The sequence below is a fragment of the Lonchura striata genome, chromosome 2 (assembly GCF_046129695.1).
Source record: "Lonchura striata isolate bLonStr1 chromosome 2, bLonStr1.mat, whole genome shotgun sequence".
NCBI lineage: Eukaryota > Metazoa > Chordata > Aves > Passeriformes > Estrildidae > Lonchura > Lonchura striata.
This window is the reverse complement of record NC_134604.1, coordinates 63419375-63447196: the sequence shown is the minus strand read 5'-3', so window position 1 is coordinate 63447196 and position 27822 is coordinate 63419375. Positions and strand designations below refer to the sequence as shown.

Here is a 27822-nt window from a genome sequence, read left to right as displayed (position 1 = left end):
CTGCACACTCCAGGTCATGTTGTGCTACAGAAAAATCATTCTAGCTCCAAAATACAAATTGAATTGGTTTAATTTTTGGTTTAGAAGGTATGCTTAATTAGCATTATTTACAGGTACCTAGAAAGTTAATTTGCCTGGTTTCAAGACCATGACGTATGTTTGGACAGTACAGAGTCTATCAGAAAAACCTGCTTTCTACTGTAAGAGAGTTAAATGTACGCATAATAGTTTTTTTTTTTTTCTTCCAGACAGACAACCAGTCCCTACACACTTACCCCTAGCATACACCCACAGTCCACCAGAGGATGAAGAGAAACTGATGGAGATGCTGGAAGAGTTCTCCCGGAAGTTTAAATCTGTTTCTCCAGGAATTTAGTGTCTGCTGAACACAGTGTCACCACAAATCTTCTAATTACACAGTAATCTGCTGTTGAGGGGAAGTAGGATGCCATAGGCCTGTTAAAAACAAATTAGGTTCAGGTGTTCTCATAATGAGGTAGTAGAGTGGCACCTGTGTGCCAAGTCTCTTCTGCCAAGTCTCTCCCATTGTGAAAATGCAGTTGCTGCCTCAAGACACGCTAAGGTTGTGTTCTTTGGATTGGAAGAAAAATTGAGAGGCATTAAAATAAGACCTGAGACTTTGTAAAGTTACCTAGAATAATTTAAAACACTCAGCAAAGAGAAATGCAGAGGAGTGTACTTTCAGTAGCTTTCATGAAGGACTTCAGGAAAGTGGGAATGTTTTAAACAATTTTAACTCCCATATTTGACAGGTTGGTGGCTTCCTTCTCTGCATGAGGGTGATTAGGCTCAAACATGTAACTGGGAATGCAGAAACTGTCTTGCAGAACCTGCTTAATTTAAAGGGAAGGATTCCTCACAGCCTTTAGTTTCTATAAATTGGTGCTGGTATGCAGAAGTGATCTGCTTCCTCGTGTTTAAACAGCAAGAATATAGGAACACTGCCAAATGCCTTCCACATTACTTGATGGAGCCAGGGCTAAATATTATCCCATTTATGTCAAAATACCACGAAGTAGGAGGTTTCAACACAACACACCCAGACATGTCTGGATACAGCAGAGAAATGGTTGCATGACTGTAGGCACGAAAAGAAACAACGTGCTAAGGTATACCTTGCATGCTTGCTCTTTCTGTGAGAGATTAAAGGGGATTGTTTTATCACTGTGAATGGATTAAGAGGGGAAGGGAACACTGGCAGAGCACAGGTTTTAGAGGAGAATCTACCTCCTGATGCGAGGCTTGTGTTTTGTCTGGATCTGTTTACTTCCAGACACAGAGGACAGGATTCATCTTACCTGTCTGTGGACATTTGAATTACTCACTGAATTTCTCACTCTAAATCGGTAGAGGGGAAAATGGGCTTTTTCACAGGGATTTACTGGATCTAGTTTAAGAAACACCACCTACAGTGCTGCATCTTTCTAACAGTGCTGAAGACAATCAGCTCAGACTAAGACATTGTGGTGGGACTAATTTTGTCTTAATTATTTCAGATTTACTGCAAAGCCAAAACTATTACTAACAAAGGTAACATCTTTACTCCTGAACTGATTGTATTTATTAACCAGCTGCCTCCAGAACTCAGCCAAGTTGCTGCATTATTTCACATGTGGCTCACACCAGTGTGGATAGGACCAAGGATCAAAACATAAATGTAACACAGATGTTCTTGAGCTCTCTGCAGTGACTGGCAGCTAAAAACTGCTGATGGACAGAGGAGAGCTCCTTCCGTCTGCTCTACATTATTTAGTTTCTTCCTGGCTGATGGTATTTCTTCATCAGTCAAACAACTCCTATTAAGTAAGAGTTTAAGAAAAAACCTGCTGTTTTCAGTCAATGTCCTTAGTAATAAAGACTTTACTGTCAGAGAAGCCCTGAGAAAAATTTTCCCATGATAAGCAGTGCTGAGACAAGTCAAGCTGTCACAGCTCCTCCTGAAGAGGCTGGGTCACCATTCAAGTTATTGCCTCATTTATAAAATTAATTCCTTCTTGCACTACAGTGAAAGAAAACAACAGCAAGGCTTGTACAGAGGTTTATTTCCTGCAAATCTGGTATTAACATTTTCTGTGGTTTCAACTGTTAAATACAGTTACCCAAAACAAGAGCATGGCTGGAAGTATATATAGTAACTACATTTCTTAACCCAATAGCTGCAAGGCTAATAAAAACATTTGCATTATTTATATTTACACCAATTTGCTTCTCAGCTCTGCAGTACAGAAGAAAAGTTTAATGACTGGTATTTAAATAGTTCATAAAAGTAAAAACTGTGCACTGTATTTGTATATATTTAACACATTTTAGTCCACATTCTGCACTAGTGTATTTGAGTAGTCTGTATTTTTAATTTTGTGTCTCAGCTTAAAAATGAAGCCAAAGTTAAGAAAACTGCTTTAATCAAAGTTTGGTCACAGTGTCAAAGAGTAACATGCTATGGTTTAAGAGCACTTGTGATTTAAAAAGAACTAAACCACAGGAACAGCAACTAGAAGCAAAGTCCAGAGTGTCACACACTTTGGTATTATGGTCCTGCTGATGCTTTATTTCAGCCTGATTCCACGACAGCAAACATGGCATGTGGCTGCAAGCCAGCGAGAGGATTTGTCTAATGCAATCCAGAATGAATTGCACCTTCATGTAAGTGAATACATTTACAGACTCACAGATTATGCTGAGTCAGAAGGGACCCACAAGGATCATGGAGTTCAACTCCTGGCCCTGCACAGGACACCCCAAGAGTCACACCCTATGCCTGAGAGCATTGTCCAAACACTTCCTGAACTCAGGCTTGGTGCTGTGACCACTTCCCTGGGGAGCCTGTTCCAGTGCCCAGCCACCCTGTGGGTGAAGAACCTTTTCCTGATATCCAAACTAAACCTCCCCTTACACAACCTCAGGCCATTCCTTAGGGCCCTGTCACTGGTCACCCCAGAGAATAGATCGGTGCCTGCTCCTCCTCTTCCCCTCACAAGGAAGTTGTAGACCCTGATTAGGTCTCCCCTCAGTCTCCTCTTCCACTTTTAAAACTTCATGGGCAAAATAAAAATAGCATCCAGTGACAGATGACCAGAAAATGAAGGTGGCACGGGTCCTTGATAAGCAGAACACACTGGGAGTTTGCGAGCACACCTGGTTCATGGGAGTGGAATGATAAGCACAGCAGCTGCTCTTGCCACCCTTTCCAGTCCATGTGCAGCCCAACACACTGACCTCATTCTGACAGCTTCACATTTTTCTTCATTTGGTGAAGTCGCCTAGTTGGGAAGTCTGGGATCAAACTCGGGGATCTTGCACAGAAATGTAGCACCACAGAGCACATGTGGAGCTGGTAATTTCTCTACATCCTAATGGAAAGGTACAGCCCATCATCATTGCAGCAGGACTGACTGCAGTGATGCAGGAGCCACTGCAACTTCTCTTTTTTTCTTGGATGAAAATTTTAGGAGGTCAATGTAACAGGTATCAAACAATTTTGTAAACTGCATTTTGTCTTTAGTTTAATTTCTGGGTCATCTTTAGTAATTGTTTAGAAAAACCCCAACTAAATCAACCTGCTATTGATGAAAGGTGTAAAAAATTGTTTATTGTTTGCCTTAGAATGGGAGCACTCCCATACCTCACAATTTTGGAGTAAACTGCAAACACCAATTGTTGGCATTTGCAGTAACACACATTCCAGCTTCTGCGTTCTTCTCACAACAGGGTGTGAGCAGGGCCACCCATTCCTGTTAAACAAGACTCAGGTGGGATTTTGAATACGCACTGCCTGGACTCAAAGGGAGTTCTGCTATATCCTTCATTATAGCCTGATAACTCAGTCCTGCAAAACTCAGTGTAAACAAATTTACTAGGTGGGGGACAGTCCCAGCCATTTCAATTGTCAGTACAAGCAATAATTTGTAGTTTTGTAATGACAAAGCCTTTCTAAAAGGCATGGTACTTGAAGCAATACTAGTTTTCATTGAGCAGTGCTGAACTTGGTGAGTGGAGAGTGAACATGGAGTTACTCTTTCAGGGAACAGTAACTTGATGGAACAGTGGAGGAAGGCAGCTATGAAGCAATTTAATCTGTAAGTTCCTCTCACCCTCCCTGCAAAAATAAAGCACCCCAGCTCATGACATTTATGTGATCATACTTATGTAAAACTAGTGCTGGTCAACATCCACCCACAGTCATTTAAGACAGGCAGTTTACACTCTGGCAGTGCACAGCTTTGCATCTTCCCTAGCTCAGCTCACAGTGTTTCCTGTTTGTCTCAGGCTTCCATCTTTTGCTTTGTTAAGAGATGTAATTCTGGGCACATTCAGACAGAGCCAGCGACTGATTACAGGAGATAATTTTGAAATGCAACTAAGATGACTCAAGAACTCTGTATTCCTGCAGTCAAAAAAGCACTGATCTAGACAATGAGACAAAGAAGGCTTTGAAAAGGCACCGAATCTGATAGGGAGCAAGTGCAACAAAAACACTTCTGGGACTAAAAGTGATCAAAGAACTTCAATTTGTGAAGTAGGTCAGTATTTATTCCACTCTCTAGAAGGAGCCATCAGATAAAGAAAAATAATGTATTCCTCTGAAGGAAGTTTGTTCTCTCTCAAAAGCTAATGCTCAGCTTTATGAAGGGACACAGTGTCAGCCTGGCCAAAGGTCTTCAGCAGGACAGGTTTCTACCCTGCTGCCAGGAGAAACAACTCAAACCTTTGCTGTACCGGCAGTGCCAGTGCCATTTCACAGATAAAAATATTGTCCAAACAGGGGAAAAGTGGTAAAACTGCACTTTCGGGGAGAGAGGTCCCAGGAAGTGCCATTTTCTTTGATGGTTAAAAGTCTTGAGCATCTTCCATTTACTTTTCAGTTCAGAATCCACAATCTACAGGGAGCCTTGGAATGATGCACAAAATCATGCAATTCCTCTGCTGCCCAGACACCATTTTCTTTGGGCTGCTCACCCAGTGCCAAGCACTCAGGCCAAGAAATTGTCCTGGCAAAAGATATGTCCATACAAGAGCTGTCAGTTTTATGACAATTCACAGAACAGGCAGGTGAATGAGTCCAGTCAAAACTCAGTAAACCAAATTCCTCATTACACATAGAGAGAAGGAAAAGAAATAACCAAAAGCTGATAGAAATTATTTTAGTGGGGTTAAGATACCACAGTTTATTCAGCTACATCAGCGACCACTTATTTACATAATGGAGCAGTACTGGAAAGTGTTACAATGTAGTTGGTAGAAAAGATGTTCAAAAATGGTTGAGCAACATTCCTACAAAACTTGAACAAAAGCCAGTAGGAGCTTTTTTTCATGTAAGATCCTTCTAATAAAAAAAACAGCAAAGCCCATGAGAGACATTGGTCAGTCTGACAACTTACCAAGCAGAGTCAGAAACAAGGCTCAACCTTCGGAAAGCTAAACCACAGCCAAAACTAGTGCTGATGACAAAGATGTAGCAAGGAGGTTGTGAACTTGTTTGTGAAAATTTCTTAATTACTTGGCCATGGCAACCTCACAGAATTTTCTTGGGACAGGACAACATAGGGGTGTTAGCAAAGGCGTTTTCACATCTGAAGGAAGCCCTGACTTGTGATTAAAATGTAAGTATAAAGGTGATAACCCCTTTAATAAATTGAGATTATTTAATATCTAAAGAACAAATAACTGGAGAGACAATCTTCATAAGGCCTGACACATCTTCTGTACCATCTCAGTAGTAATGTGACTCTTCCCAATCCTCTTAATATCAAAGTGCTTACGCATTTACTGCAGTCCTTGAAAAAAACTACTTGAGGTAGGTAAATATTATTTGGCAATTGAACCAAAGAACAAGAAATGGAAGTCAAATCTTCATAGATGGAACAACTCTATGTTCCTTGTGGCTTCTGGATCTGAACCATGGCTGCTGGCAGGATTACAGTACTGGGATGGGGGGATGGTTTGGCTTTATATAGTTCTGATGAATATTCATTTCTATACTGTAGGTGCTTTTTGTTTTGGTTTGTTTTTTTTTTTTTGTTTTGTTTGTATGCTGATAACATTTTCTTGGTATACCCTCTGCACAGACTTTGCCAGGACTTCGCTCCCTTGTTTTTATTTTGGTTTGAGTTCAATGTCCCAACTTGGCAGCAATTTCAATTGAACTCAATCTCTTTCTCTTCTGAACAGTACAATGTGTCCTGCAGCAAACACAATTTCAGACATGGTCAAAGACTGGTTACAAGGGAAAATCCCCAAACTGGGAAAATGCAATGAAAAGTCACATGTGATCACATGAAGTTAATCTCAAATCCCCAAACTTCAGGTTATTGGCAAACTAGGAACATTGTTTTTTTTATTTCTGAGGAGCAAGGATTTCCTGCCAATATTCACAAGATGAAATTTTGAAGAGAAAAATCTCTGTCCTCTTCAATATTATGTAAGAGGTCATCACTGAAGGAACTCAGCACATCAATGGATCCTGAAAAAAGGATCAAGTTTGTTGTTACTGTTGCATCTTCTAATTGAAAACATCCCTTGTGTTCAATGTGGTCTCCTGGAAAGGACATGGCCTGTAAAACCACACATGGTAGCCCTATTTCCTGTGTGCTACAAAACAGAACTTCGGTTGTTGGTATGCAAATCCTGTTTGGAACAGCGAGGCCAGACATAGGTAATATTTGCTAATTTGTTAGTAACTAATTTGGTAGTAGTTTAGATTTAAGGAAATACAGTTATGTTTTTCCTTCTCTAAACAATAGAGTAGACACAGGCATTAAATGGACTTTGAATCACAGAATGGCTGAGGTGGGAAAGAACCTTCAAAGGTCATCTGGTCATGCTCAAGCAGGGTCACCTAGAGGTGGTTGCCAGGGTCATGTCCAGTTGTGTTTTCTCCAAAGACAGAGAACCCACAAACTACCTGCCTGGCCAGTCTGTTTCCATGCTCAGTCACCCTTGCAGTAAAAATGGTTTCCTGATGTTCCGAGGAAATCTGTGTTTCTGTTTGTGCCCATTGCCTCTGGCCCTGTCACTGGTCACCCGTGCATTCTCTTTGCACCCTCCCTTCAGGCATTTATACACACTGATGAGATCCCTCTGAGCCTTCTTTTCTCCAAGATGAACAGTCCCAGCTCTCCCAGATATGCTCCATTACCTTTCACCATCTCAGTGGTCCTTTGCCGGGCTCCATACAGTAGTTTCATTTCTCCCACTCAGAGGGAACACATCCCTCCCTTTCCCAGTACCCGAGATGCCCATGCCACCCTCTCAGGCAAAGTGAAGTAACCAGTACTGAGGTACTAAGAGCCCACATGCTGACATGCAGGTGATGGCTGCAAGTTCAGGAGAACAGAGCAGGGAGGTCACCTGGGCTTGGCTGCAAGAAGCAGCTGCAGACAAGGGTGCTCACAGTGGAGCACACCAATGTCACTGTCCAGGATTACCCTCTGTCAGACTGGCTGACTTGTAGCCCTATCATTGCTCTGTTTCAACATCTAACCATGACGTTAAGTCTTCTGGTAGATGGGAGGATCATCAATGCCACATTGCAAGCAGATGCCCACATTCTTTTCCCTTCACTTAAACATTTTCAGCTTAAAAAGTCTGAAGTTTGGTGCTCAGATTGCCCCACCTGGGACACAAGACTCTAGCAAACTGCTCAGGCACTGTGTATGTGACCTGCCCCATCACCTGCCTAGGCCCTACAGACACTGCTCATTTTAAAACCGAGAATAGCAGACAGATGCTCTGGAGGACAATTCCCACAAGGAAGCACCAGCTAAGAAGAGAAATGAAAATCACCTTTTCTAATGTGTAGAGCAGAGAGAGGCTAGCAAGGTTTGTGTGACCCTTGTCTCACAGCATGAGGTATCACTACAAGGTACTGCCCTTCAGCAGCCCTAGGGAAAGGGAGCTTAGCTTCATTTAAGAGTGTGTGTAGGTATGTGGCACTGCATAGTTTACACCTGTATCAAAACACACCCTCCTCCCATCCTCCAATAGTGAAATTCATAAAAATAGCTCAGATTTGTTATTCAGCAAGCAAAATGGGAAAAAAAAAAAAGGTAAGGCAACTGAGGTCCCTTTTCGTATGCATCAAGAAGAAGCACACAGAAGAAACTAAGCAGCAGAGAGAAGAAAGTGAGATTGCTACTCTAACACAGCACAAGAGGAAGGCAGGCATTTTAACCCTCGCAGTTTCAAATCTTTCTTCATTTGGAAAGTAAAAGAATTATTAATTAGATACATCTATTTTTCCCTTCATAATCTCTACATTACAGCTCTTGAGGGCAATGCAAAGGGACAAATTTTCCTTTCCCCCTCAGCTTCACTTGCATCTTATATAATTTTCTAAGCCCAGAGCAGTTTGTCCTGAAACTGAAAGATAAGGAGATGTTTAGCTTAAATCCAGATAACCCTGCAGGTCATTCAGTGAGAGAGAAAAGCCAAGAAAATTCTGCAAAACTGTTTTGCATACCCCATATCCACATATAAGCAACACTGAAACCATGACTCCTTGGAAGACAAGGGGGATGTGGCCACAAGTTTATTGCAGAACAGTCCAAACAAGTCATTCTCAAATGTAGTCTCCTTTGGAATCAGTTCTTCACATTTGTTTGCACATTACATGTTCAGGAGTAGGTGCTGACCCAGGGGCAGATCCTCAGCTTGCTGACTCCATCACTCCATCAGTGTGAGCACAATTCATGCTGGAGTCCCAGCCTTGGTGCCACTGCTGTCTCCTCAGGAACCAAGCACTAAGCAGCAATTTAAATTCACTTCAGCGTGCCCATGCTTCTGTTCCCATGAGATGCACTCCCTGCACAGCACAAGTCAGGTCTCTGGCCAAAAGGCCCCGAGCCCAAGGGAGCATGGAACACCATAGTCCAGGAAAGCTTTGTACATGTTCTCCAGGTAGAATGAAATATGGCAGGCCACTTGCTCATCTTCCATAGCTTTGACAGCCAGGAACGCTTCAGTCATCAGAAAACATGCACAAGGTTTGGTGAAAAGCATTCCAAGAGGAAACAAGCATTTAGTTTCCAGGAGAGAAAGCAGGAAGACTGAGAAAACAACTTTCAAGTTGGAAAAATAACAGTACTGTGTGAATTATATTTGAAAATATGCTTTAAAATATGCTGTCTAGAGGAGAACCAACAACAGGCTGTACATCCAGGAAATCCAAGGTGGTGTTAATTCAGAGAACATGACTACAAAATGCTTCATCACACGTTACAAGATGTTCAAAAAGAGAATTTTCCCTGAAAGTACACAGCAGTCCTGTCATGTGCACACAGAAGTCCACTCACCCTTTACTGCAGCAGCTCACTGGATCAGAATTAATGCAATGGATTGAGCTAACCAGTTTTTTCCCCTCAAAAGTGAATTGCTGCTGGGCAATCAAAGGAGAAACTTTATTTTCTTTCAGCATTCACTCTCAAGAGAGAACACAAGGCTTCTCCAGGTAGCAATGTGCCCTGTAGTGGCAAATGTCATGGCCTCCCCAAGGGAAGTCCAAAACAGGGCAAGACTGAGCACCACCCATGTGCTGTGTCACAGCAGCTACAACCACAAGGCCCACTGAAACAGGAGATGTAGGAAAGCCTTTGCAGAGCAAATTCTCTACACCAGTTTCTTTGAAGTGTGTGAGTAATACCATGCTAAAAAGTAACATGGATTAATGGAATGGAGAGTTGGCTCTTCAGAGATGGTCCCTTTGGACAAAAGAGCTTTTTTAGTTTATTCACCTAGACAGTGTCATTCAAAAAGGTAATTTTGGTCAATCCAGGTTTTTGAATACCGTTTATTTTTAAGAGAAACTGTAAAGTATGACAACAGGACAATGGGCATCATTCAGCAATATCACTTCTGGGTTTATAGAGAAAATTAATAAAAACCATCAGCATTTAAAAAAATAAATATGACTAACCATATGGAAAAACAGGAAGAACAAAATTCATCTTCAACAACACAGACAGGTATAAATGCTGAAATGTTGCTGTGCAAGGTAGAGGTAGAGGTAGAGATAAACCAGACTTTTCAGATCTAGACCAGTTTTAGATCTGCCCCCCTCCATGCACACACTCCCAAAAGTTCCTGTTGCCAATAATTTCATTTGAATCAGACTGTCAGCATCATCAAACTCAGACAAGTCTGTGTACTCCTTAGAATGCTCTGAGCTGGAAAACGATTTCAGTTTTCTGTAGAAATCTGTTGCTGAATAACCTGACCCCTGGTTCTGTGACTTGTGCAGCAAAAGAAGAGGCAGGCAGATTATACAGACCAATGAATGCTCTCTGGATGATGCCCACTAGGACAAGTAGATGGTAGAGCCCTTTTAGGAATTGCAATAGTCCATCAGCTCCTCGGTGATGCACCCAGAGACCGTGCCTGGATTTCCTCCTCTGGAAAGAGCATGGTCAGCAGAAATATCCCAAACCAACAGGTACTGGCTGCAGGGAGAGCCAATTGCCTTACACAGTCTGTTGACACCAAAAACTCACAGAGGAAGACACAACCCAAGAACCCTCTGTACAAAGCAGCAAGTATCTTGACATATTGAAATATAAAAACTAAAAATTGCACTGCACACAGATTTTTCCAAACGAACTCAAGACAACCAAAGTCAAATCGTACAAACTGTTAGTTAAAAAAATACCTTCTTGTATATTTTGAGAAGAAGTGGAAAGAGTCTTCGTGCAAAGTTCAGCCTGGATCAAGCAGAGGACATAAAGTTGTTGTAAACACATTAGTTCCTTTCTCATCTGCCGTATGTGCCCAGTGTTATCTATCTCCTGCAGTATAATTAGGGTTAGGAAATCCGTTTCTTCTGTAAATATCACCTTCCAAGTTCCACTGATGTAACATCAAGACACTACTGGTGTCATATCCCACAACTGTTAAATACAATAAAACAACATAATGAATAATGGTAAAAGACAATAAAATTCAGTAAAAATAGAACCTTTAAATAATTTACACCCTTCTTGTTTAATTCAAAGGGGCAACATGATTAGAGGTGGATGCAACAAGTCTGAAGTAATTTGATTTAATTGTCCAGCACTTATGTCAGAGTGGTGTAAGCTGATGAAATGACATTCTGTATGTCACCAGCTTTCACCTGTATGAGCCAGGTTCATAGCTGGCCTCAAAAGAAACCAAAAAAACTCCCACTACATTACTAACTTCAATGATCAGAACAATCATAACACATTGTGAGGGTTTTGCTTTTTTAAATTACTCAAACTGTTATAACTTAGTCATTATTTTAGCTATTTCTTTACCTACCCACACTGAGATTTAGCATGTTGAAAAACAGTTGGTCTTCCTCAAAGGAAAGCTACAGTGAGCACTTGTCCCAGCCCCTTCAGGATATAACTTCACAGACCAAGACCTCCTTGGTCCTTATTGGGCAGAAATGCTAATCCCAATCCCAAGTGAGAAGTCTCTGGGTGGAAGAAGGCAGGTACGCAGCCACATGGGAGAGGGAAGGGAAATGAAGTAGAGGAGCTAGAGCACATTCCTTGCTCCTACCTTAATAACCTTGTCTGTCCCCGAGGTCAGCAGCCATCCCCTGGTGGCATCAAAGTGTACATGAACAATGTTGTGCTTGCTGTCATGGAAAGTAGCTGTAGGCGCCCGCCTGAAGAAAGAAATCCAAAAATCAGCAAGAACTGTAACTGCAGGATTTCATCCCAAAATGTTCTCTATTGAGGAAAAAAGTATTTGACTGCTGCTGTAAGCCATTAATTCAGCAACCATTCCATAAAAGAGCACTTTGAGACCTTTCTGGCATGAAAGGGACAGGGATGAGGGGCTCTCTATCCCTCCTGACTTCATCTCCTCCTTATCCTCCTGAGAAAGCCCAGGGACCACCATGCCAGGCTGCTCCCTCCTGGAGCCTTGCACCCACCCAGGCCCTTGTAGCTGCAGGAGTTCTTCCCCGTTGGAGTGCAAGCTGGCTCAGTGTCCACACTTACTCCTCATCTGTTATGGACTCGTGGCAGCTGTCGCAGACCCTCACTTCGAACTCAAACCCCATCAGCGGGATGGAGGAGCGCTTGGAGCTGCACTTCCCACAGACAGCTTTCCCACACTTCCTGCAGTGATGCTGCAGGAGAAACAGGCAGAAAGACATCTCAGGCCACAAACCCAGACCAGGTCACTGCTCAGGTCCACTGGCTCTTCCATCTCACTCCAGCAAGACATGACGCAGCTCAGCTCTGCCACAGACACCTTATTTCTCAAGTTCCATGAGCACTTGCAGCACTTCTACACCCCTTTAGTAAAAGCCTGCAATCTGCAGCCCTCTTCTGCTAGGCAGGAAACACAGCATAGAAAACAGTAAGCCTTTCCCAATACAGCCTGAGCGGGTACATATGTTTATCCAATCTCATTGAAAACAGCTTTGGTTCCAGCACAGTCTCCAAAAATCAGCTGTAAATTTCTTTCTGTAACTTACTTGACTAACAGTGAGCAAAGTCCCCCATGGCTAAAGTCATGGAAGGCCCCAGATATACTCAGCCAAAGGTCTATTACATGCATTTGCTATTGGGTTTGTTTAGAAAAAAAACAGTTCAACCACAAAATGAAGCCACAGAGGGGAACCCACTGTCCCACCTCTGAGCACTTAGTGGAAGAACAAAATACAAATTCTCAAAGCTTTAGGGGGAAAAAGGTTACTAGAATCCATTATGAGAGAAAAGCCTAATGGCACCATGTTAACACACCAAAAGGCACATACAAACCTGCCTGAGGCCTATTTTCTTACTGTCCCACATTTGCTTGAAGTTCCAGAAGAAAGGCTGGTCACATTTTTGACAAGAGTCACTATCCAGCCACTCAGGGGTCTGCAACACACACACATAAACACGAAAGTGGAAGTCAGCAACAGGTAGAAAAATTTGCAATGGAGCCTAGAGGCAGGACAAAAAGATGTGTTGTGTGTGGCAATATGGCCAGCTAAGCTTGATTTAATATCTCCATTTTTGCAACAAGCCATTTTGACTGCTGTTGATGATGACAAGATAATATTTGTTCCCTGGATGTCTTTTTTGGCTTAGCTTTGAAGGACATGGGAGAAACAGTTCTCATCCAAATCATGAGTTTGACAATAAGACCACAGAAACAACCCAATTCTCTATAAAAATATTTTGTTCTGTCCTGTCTGGATAGCGTTTACCATCTTCTATTGCCTCTGGTGGGATCTGGGATCAATTAGTATTTCCAGTAGCCAAGCAAATCATCTGAAGGGAAAGGAAGTTATGGGATATACTGATGTTGTTGGGGGTTTTTGTACTCTCTCTTTCTTTAACAGCTTAAGAGGTGCTGTCAGAAGTGCCTGTGCTACAAATCGCACACAGAGATGAGAAAGATATGATTCACCTGAACAAGCCTAAGACCCAAACCAAACCCAAGCTCTTTCCCTCATCAACCTATGAGGTTAAATAAACACAAAAGTATTGTTTAATACTTTGTGAAGAAGTGCTATTAGCAAACTGCAGTTGTCTTGCCAGAGCCACTGGTTTCTCACATGCTGCAAATTAAAATGGCAAGAAACACAGCCGAGATTAAGAACTAAAAACAACAGAAAAGCCAGGCAAAGTTAAGGACGGATTGAGATCCTCAGCTCCCAGAATAGCTTTGACTCCCAGCAATAAAGCAATCACCTGCTTCATATTCTTCTGCCAGTTATTCTGAAGGCAGTTCATTTTGCTGGGGAAAAGCCTTGCATTTTCTACCCACAAAAGTGTTTCTTTTTAATGCCTACAGATTTACATCTCTGTGTATAACTTTCCATCTCTTGGGCATTTGAACACTACAGATGAAGATAACATTTTGTTTGTGACAAGTAACCACTTCGTAGTCTAACAGAGAAACAGCTTATAACATCTTTCAAACTTCTTCTTGCAGCTTTTTAAAAATTGAGTTGAAAATAAAGAATCAAGGGCTAAAATGGCTTAAATGACTCTAACACAATCTCAGTAATGTGGGAAAGGCTGATAGTAACAAAATGAGTACTGAGCATATATCACATGGAGGAAATCCTTCAATAAGGGCAAAGATACAAAAGCCAAAATCCAAAAGAAAGTGATTTAGGACCCAAAACCAAGGTTTGATATTAAAATCTCAAAGATTCATGTTTTGGGAATGGTTTAGCACCAAGAACACCCTGTTGTGCTGCTGATAACAAGAACAAGCCCACATAGCCATAGTCTGGGAAAGCTGTGCACCATTAGCACCTGCTGCTTGGCCTTTATTTAGCTAATAATATTCCTCCTCTATATTTTAAACCAGCTTTCTCACAGCATTCCTGCCTATTTGGTGACAAGCCAATCTTAACCCTTACTGTAGCCTTTTGAAGGCAGCAAATAAATCCAGGTTTTCATTTCTGGATGTTTGAATTGCAGCAAAAAGGAAACATCTGTTGGGAAGGAGGAAACTGCTCTGCTTTCATTTCAGTTTAGGAGCTGATGACATACTTGGCCCCTGGATTAGCAATTAAAAAGAGTCAACTGGAATGCCAAGTCACATTAAAAAGGGAGCTTAGTTTCTGCCTATACCTATTTCAGTATTTTTTTTTTAATCAAGTTTTCCACTTAGTGTTTTTTTCTTCCTCAAGGGAGATACACTCAATCCATGCAGGCCAACTGCTGAGGACCAGCAAAGCTGGTGAAAGCCCATGCTGCCAAAAGCCTTCCTCTGACCTACCCCTGCAGGAAGAAGGCACAGGTTTGCTGTGACTCATGGCACCAGGATTTGCCAAGCTCCTGGGCAGGGCTGGTGCCTGACTCAGCCAGCAGACAGCTTGCTCCCCCCTCTCTGAGTCAGGATTCAGAAATTGCCAAGTGGGGGCTGCTCCCACAGTGCCAAAGACCTGGGAGTGTTTTTGCACCTGTTCACATTTGTTGGCCATGAAGCCCAAAAGCAATTAGGAATGTGTGGATGAAATCTTAGTCTGGATCAGTACAGCCGTAATTTACCCCACTTCTATGTGGTTACATCAAGACCAAGTAACAGGTGAGATTGAACCCTTATGTCCTCTTATCAAGGAAAGGAAATGCTGCATTGCATTTCTCCAGAGATGACCAAGAGTCTTCTTGTTTTACTTTTTTAAAACCAAAATTAATCAAGCAATCCATTAATTGACATCTGAACTGATATTTCTCATGATGTGCTGAAAAATACAGCAGAGCATCTCAATCGCCTCATTACAGAATATCTTTCAGAGCAGTAATGTAATGTGCAAGAGCCATTTAGCAGCCTATTTAATACAAATTTCTGCCAGCCGATTTCCCCTGTACCATATTATCAAAGGCACGACATAATTGCTGCATAACAATTGGAGCATGTCCAGAAATGTTTTTAAAGCTTGCAATGATCTTGTTTAGGTTGAAAGCTGCACATTTTAGAAAGGCCCCTTCTTCCCAGGACTGCTTCAGACCAAATTGACAAGAACTAAGCATCTACCTCCTGCCTCTCAACATCCATGTTCCAGACGACGATTCCCCCGTCTGCACCACAGGAGATGAGCTGCCGAGTGTGGTGAGCATAGGAGAGAGACTGAACTTTATCACTGAGAAAGAAACAAGACAGTTAGCAATCAACCACCTATGGCTACTGCACAAGTGAGCACAGAACATCAATAAAGCAGTACAAACCATTGGTTTGCCCATATGTTTCCCTCCACCACTCATTGCACATGGCATCCATCAGATGCAAATCAGTTTTTGCTGTCAGACTGGGACCAGAATGAGTGTTTTGCTCATCTGGGCAGCATCCACAAAAGCAAAGACTTGTTCTGATAACTGTTTTTGCTGTTCTTGGGATAGGAGGTCCCAGCTGCACTGGGAAGCCTCAACAGGGTTGCAGCTTCTGAAGACACATTTGGATGCTTAAATGCAGCCCCAGTAAGATATCTTCTTGGCGGAATGTTGGTAACAACTTTGTTTTGTAGATCTCTGCAACATCTAGAAATGAATCACTGAAAAACTACTGAAGATTTTATTTTTACACCAACAAGCATAAAGAGTTTGAAAAATAATGTAGAAATGACACTAAATTATTGTTAAGCCTTCTCACAGTAAGGTGGACAATTTAGGTGTTTCTATTCCTTCTTTTAATGAAAAAAACAACATGGGAGGAACAATTCAGCTTAAACCCCCAAAGATGGGCTCAGTCCTTGATAATAGAAAGAAATTCAGGCCTCATCTCAGGCTGTTTACAACCTGGGAAACAAAGACTCTACAACACTGTCATGGAAAAAACAAGGTTGTGAAGACATAGGAACTGAACATACTGTGACTAGAAATCATCCCAAGATTTGGTTTCCTTTGCTACCACCACTGGTCTTATCTGCCAAAAGGACTTGCATGCTAACACATTTATTTGTGCCTATGGCTGAACCTGAAGAGAGGAATACATTCATAGGAGAGTTCAGGGCAACAGTGCCACCCTTCACAGTGCCTGCCTGCATACACCAGAGGCACCATCAGGATGCGTAGGATGCTGTGTTGTACAGTACCAGCTGACAGCCATCTCACAGATTAAGGTCCAGAGGCTAATTTTGTATTAGAACTAATTTCCACAGCAATAAATCAAGTAGTGATGCATTAGCAAGCACCACTGGTAGGGTATGAGGTTGATCTGGTAATTTCAGTTAGAGCTCTGCAGTGTTCTGAAATCCCAGAGGCATCCCAATCACTCAGCAGAGTGCATCATCACTCAAAAGAAATGCATGAATATGTAAGAAGCTGTTAGCTCACAACCACCACGGGATTTTGTATCTCCAGACCTGAGCCTGGTGTGCAAGTCCCACATGTATGTAGCCCCAATATTCTAAAACCAACTTGTTGTATTGCCAGAGTTAAAAGGTGAGGAGTCATTGCCACTAGAGCCATTCTGATGTATAATCAATGCCCAGCACGGGCTCACCCATCTTCAAAGATATCTATGGCTATGCAAATGTACTTGCAAAGATGATGCCTCTTTGCATTGAGGAGATGTGAAGGCTGCTATAGTTAAAGGTAAAAGCACATCACTTCGAATTCAGGCTGTAGGTGAAAGAGCACGGAGGAAAAGGGGATTAATTGTCCAATCCCGATGCTCCCTCTAGGGGAAGGAAAGACCTTGACACCTAAAACCCAAGAATTTCCCTGCAGCTGCTCATTTGAGGAGCCTCCTTTTTCCAACAAAGGCACAGGCTCTGGCATAACACCTTCAGGACTACAGATGTTGTGCTTTCCTTCACCACCCTCTGCAGACTCAAAATAGCCTGTGGGCCCCCACACTAGAAAACTTACTATAAGCAAATTATTCCTGCTGTATACAGACCACAGGGAGTCACACATACAAGCTTGAGGCTTGTGAAGACTGTAACATTTGGGCTGTTTGTTTCCAGATGTGGGTTCTGCATTTAGCTTTTCTCCTATTTAGCAGGAGGAAGGGCTTTGAACATACTTATGTCCTTGCAGCTCGATGGCTGTTCCTTTTCTTCCTCCAATATCCCACATTATAATGGAATGATCAGAACTGCCTGAGAATAAAACTCGCTGTATTGGGTCCCAGCAGAGAGCAGTGACACCACCTGCAATAGGAACACACACACAAACAGTCATTTTATTTCAGGAAGTGGAAGATTGGAAGGTAGCTAAATATAAAGATATAATAAAAAATATGGAGTGATTAAAATGCATATCTGTTTGGCAAAGACTATGCAACCATGTGCCTTCCAGTGGAAAAATAACATTCTAGAAAAACTACTGAAACCCCATTCTGCTCTTCTGTGGGCACAGGGCTTCACTGCCATTTGCACAGGAGAATCCATTAAGCAGTAAAGTGTGGAAGAAGAATGGTCACAGTGGGAGCTACACAATTTTCCACCTCCATAATTTCCAGAGGATTAAAAAAGAAGCAAGTGTGGAATGCTATGGACATCTTCTCAGTACCCTAGCACAAGGACTGAAATACATTGTGCTATCTTGAGCTATTAGCACTTAGGGGAGGAGGGCTATGAAATAAAAATGCTGAGGAATGACAGCATTTCTTCTGTTAGATGGTAGGCTCATGCCCAGGCTTGCTCTTTTCAAAGGGTGATGCAGCACAAGTCCCAGCAGTGAAACAAGCATTTAGTGTCTCCAAGCTGTGCCTAGTCCACTTGGGATGAAGTGTCTGCCAATACAAATCTTGCCTTTAGCAGCATCCTTTCTCCCTCCCAGAACTACCACAACTTGTTCAAGTCTCACTCTGCTTTAATTAGCAGCTACTGATTGTGGCATTTTCTGCCAGATGTGTTCTTCTTAGAGCTCTGATCACTATTGTTTTTACCAATACAGCTTCCCTAAACTGCTGAGACAGTTCAAGAGCTATGTCCCTTCCATGCTAAGCACTGACACAAGCCTTCCTAGTGTATCACAGGACAGTCAAAACATCATGATGCTAAGCACAAATGAAGACCCTCCTGAGCACCTTTCTGGGTCTCCTCCTGAGGCCTTACCTGTGTGTCCCTTAAATGTGGTGACAAGGCTGCAAGATTCTTGCTCTAGTTTGAGGATGGTCACTTGCCCAGAATGGTCACCAACAAACACGTGCCGAGTTTCTACATCAAATCTGAAGGATAGATGCTGAGGAAAACATATTATTCACACGAGCTTTGCATTCTTTTCATGGCTTGCTAATTCTTTTGACATGAGTATACTGCAATCTTGTGAATAGTGCTCCAATCTCAAGAAGGTATTCAGAGAGTACTTGCAGGCACCTGTTCATCTTAATAATGCTCATACCTGTTCATACTAATAGTGCAGTACCCCTGGGTGAGAAAAAAACAAGACTATTCTAGGACACAATTCGTGGTTTTGTTATGAAACACCATTGAAGTAGCCCTTTGCCATGAGCATAAGTGTCCCCTCAGGCTTTGTAACTCAAGCGCTAGAGTTGGATGGTATTCACTCTCTCCCTACCCAAAATTATACAAAATACAAAGGAGTACTGATTTTAAGTACACGTGACACTGCAGAACAAAAAAACCCAAACCTCTTCCTGGTTATGCCAAATATTTTTGCAGTATTTACCAATGATTCTGCCTTCCACTGCTTCCATTGCCCTCCACCATCATAACCAGATGGCCCAAATTAAATTGTCCTCCAGAACTTTAAGCAGTCAAAATTGGCCATTCTCCAGTGAGATTTAGGGAACACAAGGCAAATTCTTGCATCTTGCTTTCAAAAATATTTATCAATAAATTAGAAAGTAAGTTCAGTCTTTCTGCCATTTAGATTGGCTGAATTACCAGATCATATAAAGCAAGTCCATCTTGAAACAATAATTTTCAGTCAGTATTACTCCTCATGAATTAGCAAAACATGCATCACCTATACCACATACACTCTGGGGCATTAAAAAGTCTGTTTATGCTAACCCCTGTTTTCAGTCTAAGAGCTCATACTTTTCCATTTCCCTTTTCATTTGCAATAAAGCTGAATTAATATTTCTCTTATTGTCAGGCAGCTGGGGCAGCTCTACGTGAATAAGCCACCTGAGTGCCATTTCTGGAGTAATTTACTCTTTAGTTAACCCAAATTCCCAATACATAGTGAGCAGTTCCAGAGTGAAGGACAAGTGCTCATTATTTTTTATTAAAGTAATTTAATTTTTACCATGCATACACACAGGCACTCTTACCTGCTCACCAATCTACTTTTGCTACCATTAATCCTCTGAAGAAAGCATGCACTGCATGTTTAAATGAAGACCCTATCCATATTTATTACAATAGCTGACCACAATAGGTTGCAGATTGCCCATTGTGGTGCTCAAAAATGCTTAGACCTAAATATGCCACAACGCATTAAGGAGACGAAGCAAGGAGAACTGACGGTTTTTTAAATTGGCTTTAAATAACAGTTTCTCTCACAAAGCACTGAATCCATACAGGGCACAAAATTTGGAGGACAACTAGACAAATAAACTAAAGGGCTGTTTGGGTGCCAAAGAGCAGAAATAGAACTGAGAGCTCAGCAGAGGATACTGCAGGCCGCAGGCGCCCGCGCTGGTGCGGTACCCCCCCAGCCGCTGGCCGCTCTCCGAACAGTGCCACGTGAAGTGCTTGTCTTGCCCGGTGCTCAACACCCACTCCATCTCCAGGACAAACAGAATCATGATGACCCTGCTTTGATGAGCTGAAAGTTAAGCAGACAGATGTATAATCACATTGCAAAGAACATGGGGGCAGACAACCATTGCAAATACCAACTGCACCCAACTCCTCCACTCACACCTCCCCACAGAAGCAGCTGGTGTTTAATAATCCTGTTGACATCAGCTCCCATGGAAGCTTGTAGGGTCCCTGCTCTGCATGTTCAGTGCTTGCATGAGAAAGAAAGGAAGCAAGACTTAACTCCTTCCATGCCTATTGCAGGTATTTATCTTCTACAACACCACAAGTTTTCCCTCCATCATTGTATCATCACTAACAAAGCTACCACTGTGGATTGGACTTGGGGTTCCATTTAAATCTCTTTTGAGCTAGTTTTTTGACAGCAGTGAAAATGCCTACACTGCTGCTCCTCTTGCTGTACAGTTTTGATGGATCTGGGCTGTGGTACCCCAACAGAACACTAAGTTACAGCACAGGCACAATGCTGCACCAAAGGGAAGTTTCAGCATTAATAGGTTACTGGAATAAATTTTAAATAAAAGAAAATATCACAGGTGTGGTAGATGCATAAAACAGCTGAAGAAATAAGTTTCTACTGCTACCAAAATAAAGCCATAAAAAAGTCTTACTAAAACAAGGGAACACATGCTATTTTTTCTATGAATGACCAGTGGGCTTGGTCATGACCATGAAGTGCTGATTGAGCTGATATTCTAATAAAACAAGTGGCTGGAAAGACATACAGAACTATTGCCAGCTGTAACTTAATGGTGAATGCCATACTCCTCAATGTATAGCCCTGCTGGTTTATTGATTACTGTTCTAAAACAAAGCAACATGTGTCACACAAAACAGACTGCTTGTATTTGTTTGTGTAAAAGCTGACACAAAAATAGATTGAATATGTTTAGAAGCTTAAAAACCATCCCCAAGCCTCCATCTGAAATGCAGAGAATCACCTCAGATCAGTACAGGGAGATTGCTGTCTGCCCTATACGAATATGCAGCATATATAAGAGCTGTGTTCAAACCCCACAAGGGAGAACTACCTGTAGGAAAGAAGAGGAGGCTCCCAAGAGCCAATACCAGCCCTGATCCACACTTGTTTTTCAGAGTGAGATTCCCTGAGCAGAAAAGTCAATAGATGTATTGACACAGCTTGCCATAATAGTGATTGGCAGCTAAACCAAAGTGTCAGGTGTGAACTGTGCCCAGATGCTTTGATCCTTGCCCATTAGAAGACCTCAGATTTTGGCTATAATTTCCACATACTTTTACATTCCAGATAAAAGGATGGGGACCATGCAGGAGTCACTTGAACTATTTCAAATAGATCCCATCTCCTCTTTACCCTTGCTTTCTCTGGGAAGAAATTCAGTGGCCCGCTGGGTGGCTCATGCTTATCTTTACCCATGTGTTGCTCTCTCTGGGAACACCTGCACCAGCCAGTGGAGTGCTGCACTTGGAGAGGGACATAACTGCTGCCACAGGCACCTCATGGGCTCACAGGTGTTCCAGGAGCTTGTGTGAACCATCAATGCCAGACACACTTATGTATTTCCATGGGATGGGCAAAGCTGGCTGAGATCAGAGCGCTCAAGGCCTGTCCAGGAATGTTTTCTCAGCATGTGGGAAATGCTACTGCTAGCAACAGCTTTTTATGGTTTGAATTGGTTGTGAGGATAGCTGGCATCACCCAACTCTCCTAATCTCCTTCTGCTTCCTAAAACTTCTAAAAGATGAGGCTTGTAATTTTTGATAGAAGTACTGCCTGTGGATGCTGAGGCAGCTCTTTCTGGCAAGTAAGGACTAGACATGAAAAAATGGTACTTGCCAAGAGATGAATGGGGTGTACATGACAGCTTTGCTTATCCTCCCTTCCCAAAAAGAGCTTTCAATTTATCACTCTGTTGCCCACCTGCACATATTAGCTGGTGGACCACACACATGCACTGATGGCAGATATATCTCAAACAAGTGAAAGTGCACAGTGTAGATCATCTAAATAAAGGAGCAAAGAGAAGATAAATGCAAATAGAAAGTCACTTGTCATTAAGAGGGAATTTGACTCATGTAAGGCTTAAAGAAGCAAAATATCAGAAGATTGAAAGCTGATAGAGTATGGAAGGGGTCTGGGCCCTAGGATTAGCACAGGTTCAGAGTCTTGAAGCAGCAAACAAAAAGCTGGCCCTTCATGTATTGAAGATTTGCTCACCATTTATTTGTATGCAGAAAATATGTGGAGCAAACAATTCCAAAGCTGTTCATTTGCAACAACAGCAGGATGGAAATGGGGGATGGAGTGTGAATGTGATCACAGCACAGGAAAATTCCCAACAGGCACCAGGCAAGAGCAGTGTGAGCCAGAATGAGAAGACAGCCATTTGTGGGGAAAAATTATGTGGTGTAGAAGGGAGAGAAGCAGCAGAGAGGAGAAGGGCACAGGTCCATGTGCAGCTGGAGGGCAGAGGAAGCAGGGTGACTGCTCTCCTCTATGAGAAAGCAGCAGCAAGCACTATGCGGAGAGCAGGTTGGAGAGAGGATGGAGAGGCTGTGCCCAGAGAAAAGAAGCAGCAGCCAGGAGGTGCATAGCAAGATGTCAGCAAATGAAATGGAGGGTCAGTCCTGTGCATAAAGGCAAGTCTGAGAAGCATGGCCAGTGCACAACCACACAATGCTGGGAAAGAAGCTGTTCTGAGAGGTTATAACAGTAAAAAGTATGAGCAAACACCAAGACAGAGGTGGAAATTGCCAGGAAGAAAAAAAGCTTAGCATGAGCAAGAAAAGCACAAGTGAAGAGGCTGTGCTTAGGAGAAAGCAGAAGTAAGGGCGTGACATGAGCTAGCCTGAAAGCAGAGGGCCAGAGAGACGCCCTTGAAACAGGCAGGCTGCACAAAGCATGGGGCAGAAGCAGGCCTACAAATCTGGCAAGGCAGAAAAAGTGTGTGTCAAATAAATAAATACATAATAATAAAAAAAAAAAGTAAATTAAATAAAACACTAAACCAGGAGCTGTTATCTCATCCAGAGGGAGCATGGCAAGATGGTCCAGTTGCAAGAAGCAGGGTACAGAATGCCAAAAAGAATGGGAAATATCAACAGCCATATGGACCAGCTTGTGAGGGGCTGGAATCCAAGGCTGCTGAGGGGAAGGAAAGGTTTCTTGGAGGAATGCAGGAGTTGCCCAGGAAGAGAGCACACTTTCACCTGGTACTGTGACCGAAGAAGATAGGATGATGATATGAGAGACAGACACACAATGAAAGAAATTAATTTCCCAGGGCATCCCAAATGGCACTGATCAAACGCTTGTACTACTCCTCATTATGCAAGGGAATGAGTCAGTGCCTGCAGGAGGCCAATGCCACAAGACCCATCCTGGAGTCCTGACTAATCCTGTGTCACATCCCCCATCTTTGCATTGAAATCTCTTTCAAGAAATAAGATTTCACAACTTCAGACACACTGTTGCAGCAAAACCTCCACAGAACATGTCCAGCCACGTACACTGCCAAGGCCAGGCTCCATAAGCCACCAGACCTGGCCGTACACCCCAACCAAGACCAAAGCACAGCCTATCCATGTGCTGTCATTCCATGTCACAGAGGATCATTTAGCCAACACATTCATGGCCTTTAAAGACACAATAAATGTTCTTTAATCACTACAGCAGCCTCAGCTATTTATAATAATGCCTTACTGTGGGAGATGATCAACAGCCCACCAGTCACTGCACAAGAGCACTGTTGACCATTTACAAGGCTAGCAAACACAAAACCAGCCAGCATGATTCAGCTAAAGCCATTTACTATCACTATTTAACCACTTTGTAGGCTAAATAAAAGTACTTACTTCCCCTAAAATACTTTTGAAGAACATAAAGGTGTTATTTGAAAACTTTAAGCAGAACTTTTTCAAAGTAAGACTTTTAGCAAATGAACCACTAGAAGGTCACCATACCAAACAAAACCACCTGTTCCTTTTTAATTTTAATTTTTCCTTGCCCAGGGTTTTACCAAGATGCTTATACCAACCCCAAAACTTTGTATGGCCATGTGATAAAGGTGCACTGCAGGGATAGGATTGTGGAGGGAGTCCTACTGGACCATTGAGGAAGATGCATTGGATATAGGATATATGAGGATATAGGACAAATAGCTAGGTTTCTGAAAAAATCACATTAGTGAACACCAGACTCTAATTAGAAAAGGTATGGACTGGCATTTCTTGACCTTTTAATAGGAGAGGTATTCATTGATAATCTTGTGGTTAATAGAACTGACAGTTACTGAAATATAACCAAATTAACCCCAAAAGCTTCAGCCTTAAGAGATGGGTTAGTTACCTAAGTTGTTTCAGTAGATACACTGGATTACTGAAGATTGAAAATTAAAACTCCTATTCCTCAAATGTGGATGGTTTGCTATCTACTGCCATATTCCAAAGGAATATTTAAAAGGAAAAACAAAACATGAAACAGCTCTTTTAAAAATCTTGTAATCTCGAAACAAAACACATTATAGATCTATTGATAAAACCAGGATTTATATTAGTTTCAAAAGATCTATCATTGTAAAGGGAAGTTTTCCATTCATACTCCTTAAGAAAACATTAACAAAAAATAATGACAATACAAACCAATTAACATGGATCATGGTTCTTACCCTGGTAACTTTTCACTAGTGTCATCTTGTTGTAATCTTCCGATAAAATGAATTCCTGAGGGAGGGAAAGAAAAAACAAAACAAACAGGGCTTAGAGACATAAAGTATTTGAGACTCTTTACATTTGACTACTCTGCCTAGGTAAACTCTCCCTTCTTTAGAACCACAGACCTATCTATACTTTTAATAATTTTGAGTACCTAAACCTCTGAAGTGTTTCACCTTTTAAAGCTGCCTAGGACAATATTATGAGTGCTTCTGAATGGAATGGATAAAAGAGGAACTATTAAAAAGAAGCCAAAAAAGCTGACAGAAATGACTGGCTGTGAGCTGAGGTGCCACAAAATAAGGAATCTGAGACCTGGTGAACACCTGCTGCTCAGGACTGCCTGGGCACAAAGCTACACGTGTGTGCAGCTGTGTGTGCCCACATGTATGTTTGCATATACACGTGTATCCATGTGTGTGCATGCACTAACTACACCAACCTGAACACTCAGGAAATGCAATATAAATATGTAAGAGACCCTCCAAATTGCTCAGTCCAGGCTAGGTACCAACAATACATGACAGGAATGGAATGCATTTCAGGTTTCTGTTAAAAAGCCTCTCAGTGCTTCAGACAAACAGAAACCCAAACTTGTCTGTGTCCAGACAAAAGCACACCTATAGGGACAGGCTCCATTGTCTTGGTGCTGCTGTTCAACTTCAAATATGGCTTTTGCATGAAAAAATGTTGAGCATGGCAGCTAAGAGTCTGCATGGCAGCCTCAGCTCCTGAAAAAACCCCAGGTGGTTAAACTCACTGACCACCCAGGTGCTCCTGCAGATTGTTTTGAAGAGGAGAGTTACTCAGAACTGGGGAAACAGAATGGTCACTACCATTGTAACATCTCTCCGGAGGAAACACTCAAGCAAAGGGTAGCAGCACTGAATGAAGTAGCTTTCAGAGAGCTGTCAGGTATCTATGTACATGCATCACATATTTAAAGAAACACAAAGTAAAAAATGAGGGAGTGAAAAACCACATAAATTTAATAATTTATAGCAAGATACACAGAAACTCCCTGTGCTAATCTGCCTAGAGGACATAAGAAGTAAAACCTAACTCATTTAACCTGAAATAGTTTGGAAAACTAAAATAAACATTAGAAACACAAAATAAGTTAATTTGATAAACATATCATTGTGAAATGTTCTTGTGCACATGCCAAAAGCACTAGAGAAAACTGGACTTCAGAAGTCTACACGCCATGTTTAAGGCAAACCAAATTGATCAACAGCCAAATATAACCAAATGCTTAATGCTAAAGAGCAAAGGGCATTCTAACCCCCAACAAGCCAGTATTTCCCCCAGCTTCCAAAGTACAATTTAAAAAGGAGTCACTCTGCATTTTCTGTTGGGTCACTGCAGGTAATCTGCCTGGCCTTCAGCACCAGAATTATTCAAACACATCACATCTACTGCTTGGCACCAAGGTGGAGAGCTTACAGTACTCATCTGTGGCACATCTACAGATCCCAGCTTCCAGAAAAACAACTGTGAGTGACTTGAGGCAGCTATGTATTCTGCTCTCTCTAGGTTTCTGTTCACAAAGTTGTTACAAATACATTCTCTTAAATCGCTCTACTTTATCTTCCTTTCCTTAATCTGCTCCAGCTCCCAGGAGGTTTCTCGGCAGCTGAGGACTACAGTGGGGAGTGTTACTTCAACAGCAGTAACAAATAAACTAAGTCAGCTGGATTTCTATACCAGGGTCATCCTATCTCTACAAACCACAGAAAGTTTAAAATCTGCTAAACCCTTCCAGGTACTAACAGGGGAACTTGTTTTCCTTAACCACGGCCTGAAGAATGCTATATCACTGCATAAAGTGCTTCACTACAAAGCCTATTTGAAGCAGGACCCTTTGCTAGAATGCTAACTTTCTGCTACTGTTACCTAAAGAGAAATTGCTCTAATTGCTGCAACACTTGATGGGAAGGTATGTCTGCCTTTCCCACTAATTTGGCTGTCCTTGTCTCTGACTGCAGTGGCACACAGATGCTGGTGACTTCAGGTGGGATGTAGAGAGTGGATTGCATTCTCACTTTTATTTGCATTTTTCTCTCAACAAATTTGATGTTGCTATTCTGTTTTATGATCCAAAGAGCCCCACAGTTTCATTAGAAGACTGAAAAGACTTTTGAATATCTCCATTATAATATAATAAATCAAACATGTGCAGTTTGTAAGGTGTATCCTAGTATTGATTACCACTGTATTCTTTAATATAAACCACAGCTATGTACTATCAATATACTGCTCCATCCAAAATAAAGATAAATATAGTACAAGATAAACACAGTTTCAGTTAATCTAAATACTGGATATAATATTTCTTTCCCCCAAAGACTTCTTGCATATAATTTTCTTCTTTGAAAGCACATGATAATTTGTGATGCATTTTCTAATCTCTCTGCAGGTTTCCCCGCTCCCCTTTACAATCTCTTGTGTTTTTCCATTGCACTTATTGCCCTCTCCCTCTTCAGGCCAAATGCATTAGTTGTGTCACTAGACCGGTATTTTAGCACAGGGCACCTTGCTCAAGAAATTCATGCCCTATTGCACATAAAATGTGTCATCTGCACTACAAAAACACCGACTACATCTCTTTAACATTGTACCAGCAGAAGCTGGTTTTTTATCCTTGCCTACGTAGATGTTTTGCTCCTCTCAGAGCTGCTGACACCCAGTTCTCATTAGGCAGCTTCTGGCTCTTCTTAATGAGCTGGAAAAGCTGGGGTCACCTACACAGCTCAGGCAGTGCTTGTTAACAGAGCAGAGAAAGACCTCTGAGTCCTGTGCAGCCCTTTTGCACAGGAGGGGTTGGGAACATCAGAGCACTCAGGATGGTAAAACCAAACACCTTCCTTGCAGGGATTAAAAGCAACTTTTCTGGCAAGATCACTCTTTAGCCTTCAGAGATGGTTTTGGAGCTACTTTACTACTTTTTTGTCATA

General features: G+C 42.0%; 2 protein-coding genes across 5 annotated transcripts in view; one reads left to right on the top strand and one right to left on the bottom strand.

Annotated features, from left to right (window-relative positions):
- Positions 1-2418, top strand: part of DHRS12 (dehydrogenase/reductase 12) — a 28554-nt gene extending 26136 nt beyond the window's left edge. For all 3 annotated transcript variants that reach the window (XM_077781415.1, XM_021526596.2, XM_077781417.1), the window contains one exon: positions 249-2418. In XM_077781415.1, the coding sequence (XP_077637541.1) occupies positions 249-376 (128 nt within the window). In that variant the 3' untranslated portion in view covers positions 377-2418. The remainder of the gene's footprint in view (positions 1-248) is intronic.
- Positions 2419-9787: 7369 nt separating this feature from the next.
- Positions 9788-27822, bottom strand: part of WDFY2 (WD repeat and FYVE domain containing 2) — a 57592-nt gene continuing 39557 nt past the window's right edge. Inside the window, exons 4-12 of one of the 2 annotated variants that reach the window (XM_021526595.3) lie at positions 24820-24874; positions 20027-20177; positions 18497-18609; positions 17461-17587; positions 15472-15577; positions 12750-12851; positions 11982-12112; positions 11536-11644; positions 9788-10898 (exon numbers count right to left, since the gene is read on the bottom strand). In XM_021526595.3, the coding sequence (XP_021382270.1) occupies positions 10869-10898; positions 11536-11644; positions 11982-12112; positions 12750-12851; positions 15472-15577; positions 17461-17587; positions 18497-18609; positions 20027-20177; positions 24820-24874 (924 nt within the window). In that variant the 3' untranslated portion in view covers positions 9788-10868. Of the gene's footprint in view, positions 10899-11535; positions 11645-11914; positions 12113-12749; positions 12852-15471; positions 15578-17460; positions 17588-18496; positions 18610-20026; positions 20178-24819; positions 24875-27822 lie in introns of those variants that run through there. The other variant, XR_013339494.1, reaches the window with a different exon arrangement.